Raw genomic sequence first — 10,031 nt, 5'->3', positions numbered from 1 at the left:
CGTGGACGTAGGCAATTTACCGAACCACGTAAAATTGGTTGTCTCGCTATTTGTGTGATTTGTAATAGCTTATTTAGGTTCCATCGACAGGTCAGTCCTAGAACTGATAGATGAGAGGAAGAGCTGATATCCCACTTTGTTGAGATATTTTACTTTTGGTTCATGTTTTCTTTGTGAAACGGGAATTCTTATTGTGATCTTACTATCTTGTTGCGCCGAGGTACGGTGCTGCCGAAATTTTCACTGCGCACAACAAATTTTACCCAATCAGATGTGTGGCTCAGACAATTCCCTCGCATGCAGATTGTTTTGAGAAGTTGTGAACTCATTTGTCAATTACAACGCAGAGGTCCCGAAGAGGTTTATTTATTTATTTTGTTTTATTTTGGGTTTTTTTTTTTGGGTGGGTGGGTGGGTTGTTATTGGGAATTACCTCCTTTCACATATATATGGTTGCCATTTGCTTACTTTCCGAAAAGGTAAGCCACCGGCATTTGAATTAAGCTAATTAAACTATTTAACTAGTTAGTGCAGCACTCCAAGTATTAATTACAGCGGAAGTAATTAAACTTTTCGCTAACTCTTATCACACTTCAGGGGCTTCATCAAGTCCGCATAGACCCCTAGTAATTATTACCCATCGCATGCTCCCAACTTTAACAAGCAAAATTTCTCAGCACAGCAGCAGCAATGGCTGCTTTATTCTCAAGTCATGCGATCTGTAAGTCTTTCGTACGTGCCTCCACTCAACCAAAAACTTGTAGAAAAACCAAGTAAAAACTTTTTTGCATTGCTTCCTTTTTCCCCCCCTCAAGAATGCGAGGGGATCCTCATTCTTCAAAGAAGAAAAAATAAAAAGGTTAGTACATCCTTTTTGACATAAACTATTTCATTTTTTTGCTTTTTAAGTCGCTATCATGTCTCAAAATGCCTACAAACAAGTGCCAACTTTTTAACTACTAAAAACTTTGCTCGTGTGGCGCAGATCACAGGCTTGACTACATATATAATCTTTGTCTCGCTGACGAAGGGCTCTAGTTCTCAGCCAAGAGGTTTATATATGTGAACGGAATCTATCCTATTGAACGATGCATGATTGGTCCTCGTACACATGGATTAAATTAGATGCCATGTTTGTCATTTCTATATACATTTTAATAATCACGCATGATAATTGGCTCAAAGTAAAAAAAAAAAAAAAACCACGGATACAAATATAGACCGGAGCTCTAAGGGAAAATTTGTAAAATAGTCCGTTTTTGCTAATTATTTAGCAAAATAGACTGTTTTGCTAAATAATTAGCAAAATAGACCTCTTTTAAAAAAACCTCTTTTTTTTTCTTCAAAAGAGGTATATTTTGCTAATTATTTAGCAAAAAACGGTCTATTTTGCTAAATAATTAGCAAAAACGGTCTATTTTGTAAATTTTTCCAATACAAACTTCAAATTTAGAAAAAAATCTTGACATTATGATTCATCCTATTGCGATTTCTGAAAAATTCAGGATATAAACTTAAATGAACAAAGTTTTTTTTTTTTTATATTTGTCGGATACAGTGAGGAGAAAGAAATGAGAAGATTGGGAAAAGGTAAGCGAAACAAAGCAGAGCAAAAGGTCCTTCGCCGTGCTGTTTTCTGTGAATCTATTTTTCTTAGTCCGTGATCTGTGAAAAACTGAAGCCCAGCCCAATAGCAAACGGGCTGGATCCGGGTCTAAGATGCACCCGAATCCCATCCAATTAAGTCCAGATCGGATCTCGGTCAACCAGACTCCGCGTTTCGGGGGAACCTATAAAATTCACCACCCAAAACACCCAAACAAAATCTCTGATCTCGCTCATCAAAAATTCTCACAGTTATTTGTTCCTAACCCACCAATTACTGCGAACAAATGCGTTAGATTTCTTCCAGCTATCTTGCGTTGCCGATCTTCGTTTCATTATAGGGTGATTTTGAAGAGATGAGCAGCTCCGGATTCTCGTGGAAATTGAAGGAGCACCCAAAAATTCCAAAAGGGAAGGCTGTGGCTGTGGTTGTTCTTGATGGGTGGGGTGAGGCCAATCCTGATAAATATAACTGCATTCATGTTGCCGAGACGCCGACCATGGATTCCCTCAAGAAGGTATAACGACGCATTTGTTCCAACTGATTTTCCCCTGCATTTATAGTGTTAATTGCGGAAAATTATTGCGGTGGCATATATATTTGGACAAGCTAAAATCCTTAATTTTGCATGGACTAGTTATAGTTTCCTTATTAAAGAAGATTAATATAAGATTGGTAAATCCATGACGTTTGATGTGCATAAAACCTAGTGTAAATATAGTCGAAGGTAAGGTTTCAATCATGGCGGGCCTGCACTTTTCAATCGGTAAATTTATACGTAGCTACTTAGATTTTTCTTTAATTATTTGTACACGCAAGATTTTACATTATGCAATGCTAGCGCGTAGCTTTAGCATGATTGAAACTTGCCTTTAACTCTCTGTAGATAGGTTTCAGAGATCCTCAAAATTATAATATCGCCAACAAAAGGAATTTAGATGAATTTGTTCACGTAAATGTGACTCGTGTTTTAGGGTAAATCGCACTTGATGACCTATTGTTTCTGTTTTTTTTCAACTTAAATGACACCACTTGTAAAATGTTCCAAACAAGTGCTGTAAAGTATTCTTAGTTTAAAAATATGACGCCTTTAATATTTTAGGCTTTAAGGAAAACATACCCCCCTTTAATTTTCAGGCAGAATATATTATAAGGAGAGTGGTGTGTAAATTAATGTCATATCAAGGTAATCAATGGCCCTGTATTGTGACATGACAAGTCACATGGGATAATCCCAGAATATTTTAGCAGATTATTAACGTTCTGAACTTTTGGGCATTTATTTGCAACATTTGCAAACTTTAGGACATTTATTTGATATGTTTTACAGGTGGGGGTCATTTTAAGTGAAAAAAATCAGAAACATTATGTCTTTAATGACAATTTGCCCCTTGTTTTATGCTAAAATTTGCAAGAAATTATGAATAAGAGCTTATTATAATATCAAAGATACAGATCATTTAGTTTTAGTTTTAAGTTGCACGATGCTATTTTTGTTTGAATAAAAATGTCATGTAGCTCTCGCAGTTGAGAAAATATCCATGTACTTTTTGAATTTTCTCTCCTTAGTTGATATCCCTTGGATCTTATGGTGACTATGTAGGTTGGAAACTTTTCGAACGTTTATCAGAAATATGATATGCACAGATGATAACTTTTATCTTGATATTCCCCTATAGTTATGACAAAAAGAATCCAGCTTCTTGTCCTAAGAATTTGTTTACATCTCATATGAATTTTGATTATGTTAAACCAAATTATAATTCCTAATTGTCCTAAGAATTTGTTTGAATCTCATATGAATTTTTTATTCCTGTTCAAAAATTGTAAGTATTGTGTCACAATATAATCTTAATATCTCTGAAAATTATTTTATATTCTACTTGTTTTCAGGGTGCTCCAGATAGATGGAGATTAGTTAGGGCTCATGGAACAGCAGTAGGTCTTCCAACTGAGGATGACATGGGTAATAGTGAAGTTGGTCACAATGCATTAGGCGCGGGAAGAATTTTTGCACAAGGGTTAGCTTCTTACTCGAGTCCAACATTTTAAAGACATTACTGTAAAGCTAAAGTAAACTTATGTGGACCCAGGGATATGTCACCAACTCTTTTATCCACTGGATTTGCTTTGAGATTCGTGTTAGTATGCGATATACATCAAGCAATCTTTGAGATGCGTGCATTGACGTGTATCTGACACGAGCACAAATCTCAAAGCAAAATCAAATGATAAAAAATTGGTGGATAGATCTCTCAGTTCACTTTCAGTTTATTCTAGCTTTTTCCAACATTACTAATTTTTTTTTTACCTTCTTGTGACAATTGCAGTGCCAAGCTAGTCGATCTTGCACTTGCCTCTGGAAAAATATTTGAAGGAGAAGGCTTTAAATACATCAAAGAGAGCTTCAATTCAAATACTTTGCACCTCATCGGATTGTTGAGTGATGGTGGTGTCCATTCACGGCTTGATCAGCTTCAGGTTAGATGATAAGACTTCTGTTCTTGTTGTATACTTCTAAGATAAATATTTTCGAGGAATCAATAACTCATTTTCTTGCAGTTGCTATTGAAAGGAGCAAGTGAGAGAGGCGCCAAAAGAATTTGCGTCCACATCCTTACCGATGGTCGAGATGTTTTGGATGGCTCTAGTGTAAAATTTATTGAAACACTTGAGAATGACCTCACAAAATTAAGGGAGAAAGGTACTGATGCAAAGATAGCATCTGGTGGAGGTCGCATGTATGTTACTATGGACCGTTATGAGGTATAATTAGAAGTGTTATTTAATTGTTGTTGTTAAAAATTAGGCATTGTGGCATACATCATGACTTTTTGGAGTAACACATCATAATTGGGTATTATTTAGATATATAGAATAATAATCTCCTAACTTGGGAAATTTTCGATATGTATATGCCTCAAATGCTGCTCCTAAATCTTAAATGGCTTTAAAGCATGCTTATGTTCACTTCTGTTCAACAGTGCTCTTGCAATGTTCTTCCCCAATCAACATTCAAATATTATGTTGAATCCTTTATTCCTTTTTTGGGTTAATTGCAGATAGACCCCCTGTACTATTGACCAATTGTGGATAGACCCCCTGTAATTCTACTGTTATGGATAGACCCCCTTATTATCACCCAATTGTGGATAGACACCCTGAGTGGATTTCTTGATTAATTTACCCTCGGGAGGTGTATTTGTCAAAAAAACTATTTTCTCTCTCTATGAGTAAAAGAGTCAAAAAGTTTCAGTCGGGGTTTCAATCTGCGACAATAGAACAACAGGGTGCTCTCCACAATTAACCTGTCTTTTGTTCTTTTCTCTGCATGACTGTGGTGCTTTACGATTTTTTCTATTTCTATTTCTTGCAACAACCAAAATACTTACAAGACATCTCAGTATCCATGTACATTTGATAGCGTCCAACTGCCCATTAACTATGACTGAAAATGAAAGTCTGCTTATTGCTTGCCATGAATTTGTTTTCATTTATGTGTTTCACAGAATGACTGGGAGGTAGTTAAGCGTGGCTGGGATGCCCAAGTGCTCGGTGAAGCACCATATAACTTTCGTTGTGCGATCGAAGCTGTCAAAAAACTAAGGGCAGAACCAAAATCCAATGATCAGTATTTGCCCCCTTTTGTTATAGTTGATGAGAGTGGCAAGCCAGTTGGGCCTATAGTAGATGGTGATGCTGTTGTGACATTCAACTTCAGAGCAGATCGAATGGTTATGCTCGCTAAAGCGCTAGAATATCAAGATTTCGATAAATTTGATCGTGTTAGGTTTCCAAAAATTCGGTATGCTGGAATGCTTCAATATGATGGTGAATTGAAGCTTCCAAACCATTATCTTGTTTCTCCTCCAGAGATAGAGAGGACATCTGGTGAATATTTGGTGCATAATGGCATCCGTACTTTTGCTTGCAGGTATTTTGTCTATAAAAGATGTTATTTCTTCAAGTCTCTGGCTTTGCTTGAATTTTACCTTTTTATCTTGCTGACTTTATGAACAGATACTCTAATCACCTTGAGGTTTTTAAAGCTTATGGATGCACTAATGGTAGTCTTTTAGTCATCATTAAAACATTGTCAAATTCTGTATACTTGTCAATACAATTGTTATTGAACGTTCTAGTTTACTTTCTTTGGTTTGTTTTAGGCTTGAGATTTTATCATGCTTTCACATTTCTCTGAGCTTGAAGTCAGATCAATCCCTAACATCTACCTGACATTTTCAGAAAGCTGTTAACCTAATATTTTAACGAATTATGCCATAATAGCTATTATTTCCAGTCTATTGACTCTCCATGGTGGTTTTCTGACAGATATAGTCTCGACAGAATAGCGTTTTTTGCTATGTTTAAGACGGCGAACCACAGGGGGACTCAATAGACAGGAGATAATATCTATAAGGGCTTAATGGGTTAAATATTAGGTTAAAGACTTCTTAGAAATGTCAGATCAACATTAGGGGCTGATCTGAGTTTTGAGTTCCATTTCTGTCCACATCAACCATTAAATGCAATCCTGCTTATATGCATTCTTGCATGTCCTAAAGGGCAAATCAATGTATGTCAATCTTTATTCATCATATACACATAATCGTACCATATGCATGCATAAATGTGCCATAAGGGGAAAACTATTGTATCTATAATACATAACTGTACCATATGTGCATAAATGTGCTAAGAAGATACATTGTATCTATAGTATTTATCATAGTAGATAATAGTTACAGAATATAGAAGAAATAAATATAGGAACATAGAAAATCGGATAAGGATCTCTGAACCTGATTTACTTCATTCAGTTTTATCCTCTTTTCCTCTACCGTAAAATGTCAGCTTTAGGTGTAGGAGAATTTTGAGACGTTGGTGTTCAAAAATCTATTCACGATACAAACACACAAATACACTCTCACCTGTATACATAATTTATATGGTATATGCACATTTAAAGGTATCTTTTATTTTTATTCTGCAGTGAGACAGTTAAATTTGGTCATGTCACCTTCTTTTGGAATGGAAATCGATCTGGCTACTTTAACCCAGCATTGGAAGAATATGTTGAAGTCCCCAGTGATAGTGGAATCACATTCAATGTCAAACCGAAGATGAAAGCCATGGAAATTGCTGAAAAGGCAAGGGATGCTATCCTCAGTGGCAAGTTCGATCAGGTAAATATTTGGATGTTAAGCCAAAAGTCATTCATCATTGCTCAAGATTTTTCAAACCAAACCTAAAATTTTGACATTTTATCTTTATGTTTCTCAACTTTTTAAAATATTTGATGAGTGTTTTTAAATTGAATTTTTGTAGATTCGTGTAAATCTACCTAATGGAGATATGGTAGGACATACTGGTGATATTGAGGCGACTATAGTGGCTTGCAAGGCTGCTGATGAGGCTGTCAAGGTAATATTTAAGTCTTTCGGAACTTTCCACGTCGAAATTTGAATTAATATTTAATTTTTTAGGAGGTCATGTTAAATAATAGTGAGCTTGGTTATGCATATCCTATGATTAAGGTCATAGAGAAGGCCACAAGTATAATGCTGCCTTAGGAGGAAAGTTCTAGAAATGTATTCCTTCGTCGAAAATGTCAGTAACAATAAATCTTTGAGCTTTATGAAAATAATCACTCATCATAAACATCAATAGTTCAGGTCTGAATTCATTATTCAGGGACAAAACAAATATATGGATACAGCTATTCCTGACTGGTACTCTTATGATTATGAAACAATTCTTTTCTTATTTCCACTTTCTTCATTAGAATCTCTTACTTGTAAAACTACTCTTGTTTCATTTTACTCGTGTAAAATTATCTCTAATAACTCCAATATCAAGACCATACATATATCCTCTACTGAAGTAATCCATTGCTATATTGACTTGGTTGCCATTTCTCATCTTGACAATTTGAGTTATTCATTTTACAGATGATTTTGGATGCAATAGAGAAAGTGGGAGGGATCTATGTGGTAACTGCAGATCATGGGAATGCAGAAGACATGGTAAAGAGGAACAAAGCTGGCCAACCTCTTCTTGATAAAAATGGGCAGATTCAGATTCTCACTTCACACACACTTGAACCAGTAAGCATATGAGCATTTTCTCAGTTTCCCTATTCATCACTACCACCAGAACTTGACGATCCCAGTGCTCTAATTTCTTTCCATGTTCAAGTCTGGAAAAGTATTATATTGCTATAGTTGGGAACTAGGGTAAATGCTTTCTTGCTCATAATTTTTTTTTAAAAATCTTTATATGTACTTTTTAGTCAAAATGGGTTTCATTTGATTGCAAAGATATAAGTTTGGTTCAATTTATAGGGTTAATTGCATATACATCCGAATACGACCTGGGTATAACCATTTATATTCCTTAAACTATTTTATTAGCATTGCACCTCATGAATGCCTGACCACAGTTTTTCTCCCATTTGGTCAATATACTATGTAAATTTAGGTAGGAAAATAAAATAAAATAAATTCTTTTAAATTGAGGGTAAAGAAATCTTCAACGAGTCTAAGTGCTAATAAAATAGTTCCTGAGGTATAAGTAGCTCGACCACCATAGTTCATGAAGTACATCTGCAATTAATCCTTCATTATATGTGTGTGTATTATCACACTTTATGTTTCCATTTGAAGTCGAGCTATCCTTCATTATATGTGTGTGTATTATCACACTTTATGTTTCCATTTGAAGTCGAGCTATTTATGTACCGGAATCCAAATACAGGAGATTATGTACTTGTACTAATTTTTTCCTGACCTAAGGCCATTTCTTTTGAATTTTTTTCCTTATCACAATCTATTTTTTGCAGGTTCCAATTGCCATTGGAGGGCCCGGGCTTGGAAATTTTGTTAGATTCCGTAAGGATGTCCCAAGCGGTGGCCTTGCAAATGTTGCTGCCACAGTCATGAATCTCCATGGTTTTGAGGCTCCCAGTGATTATGAAACAACCCTAATCGAAGTTGTCTGCCACAGTCATGAATCTCCATGGTTTTGAGGCTCCCAGTGATTATGAAACAACCCTAATCGAAGTTGTCGACAAATGATTCAATTATTTTCTCCTACAGGTCTAGGGTTTCCAATTTAATGCCGAGGGCGTAAATAAACTTTTCTTTGCTGGAAAGTTGATGCTTTCTTCAGGTTACTTTTTAGATTTTTCATGACCTGAAGTTGCTTGCTTCTTTGTTGATGATTGTTTCGAGGGAATTTTGCTTCCAAAACCCTGATGGATATTAGAAGAATTCTTAGCTGGTATTTTACTTCTGACAGAGATTTATAAACTTGCAAAGGTTTATTTTTTATTTCTTTGTTCGTTTGAACCAAACCTATTGGGGTTCTGAACTAGCACTTGTATGTCCTATTTTTTTTTTTACCATTCAACGAAGTCTCAGTAGTAATAAGTGATCAATGCATGTTCATTAAACCAAGTGACTATTAACAATTGGCATACTACGATACTACTACGAAACTGCTTGGTAAACCTGTAGCTGTTGTAATAACATATTAAAAAGCTAACATTTAGATTCTAAACTATCGAAGTTTCACGAAAATATTAATAAAAAAGAGCATTGCTTCGGTGCTCCCAAATTAGCAATTTTAGCATTTTTAATTTGAAAAAAAAATTAAAAACTATCTAAAAAGCTGGAAGGGCATTTTTGTCCAACCTATTTACTTACTTTCCTAATTATCCTCTTCCAAAACCATGCTCTGTTTTTACTCTATCTTTGTTTTCTCTCTTGCTGCACCAATTCTTCGCTGCCAGGGCCACCACCACAACTCCACCCAACCTTCTCCTCCATCAACGCCTTCTTCCCGACCTTCCACCCTCTCCGCCGCTCTATAGATCTATCTATCATATCCTTCCTCCTCGAACTAGACCGATCCTCACCTCTCCTACATCGTCGCCTCCTACGCCTTTTCCGGCATACTTGACTGAGCCCCACCAGAAACAAAAGTTTAGTTGATCCAGAAAAGGTATTTTAAGCCTGACAATTTGATTTCTAATTTTTTTCCATTAATTCGTCTTTTTGTATTCCTGTGGGTTTACTTGCTTGGTTCTTGAATTTCTTCTATGCAAATTTGTCTTGCATGCAGATGTACCTCATCCCTTTACATGGAAATGTATAAGTGTGATTGCATACAGTTGCTCCTTTTTTATGATTAATTGAAATAATTTCCTTGAGTAGCAATGAATAATTGAAGGTTGTTAGTTTAATTGAGGGATGACACTAATCAAAACGTTGTTTATTCACATTTTCATCATCATCTTAGCGAGATATCAATAAAGTCACAAGTACATAAAAATAAGATAGTAAAAATTATAATGTGAAATATTAGTTAGCTGGAGAATTCTAACTAACCTAAATTATATTTCCTTAACTAACCTTTTTATCTA

At 35.5% G+C, this 10,031-nt stretch overlaps 1 protein-coding gene across 2 annotated transcripts; it reads left to right on the top strand.

Moving 5' to 3' along the window:
- Positions 1,790-8,980, top strand: LOC109849847 (2,3-bisphosphoglycerate-independent phosphoglycerate mutase-like). Of its 2 annotated transcripts, none has more exons than XM_020419732.1 (10): positions 1,790-2,123; positions 3,500-3,627; positions 3,937-4,087; positions 4,169-4,372; positions 5,116-5,540; positions 6,600-6,792; positions 6,935-7,030; positions 7,558-7,713; positions 8,448-8,556; positions 8,627-8,980. In XM_020419732.1, exons 1-10 carry the CDS (start codon positions 1,962-1,964, stop codon positions 8,680-8,682), a joined length of 1,680 nt encoding a protein of 559 aa, XP_020275321.1. In that variant the 5' UTR covers positions 1,790-1,961; the 3' UTR covers positions 8,683-8,980. The 2 variants fall into 2 exon arrangements, with proteins under 2 accessions (XP_020275321.1, XP_020275322.1); XM_020419733.1 differs by having other exon boundaries at positions 8,448-8,564; positions 8,635-8,980.

The sequence above is a fragment of the Asparagus officinalis genome, chromosome 7 (genome assembly GCF_001876935.1).
Source record: "Asparagus officinalis chromosome 7, Aspof.V1, whole genome shotgun sequence".
Lineage (NCBI taxonomy): Eukaryota > Viridiplantae > Streptophyta > Magnoliopsida > Asparagales > Asparagaceae > Asparagus > Asparagus officinalis.
This window is presented reverse-complemented; position numbering and strand designations above follow the sequence as displayed.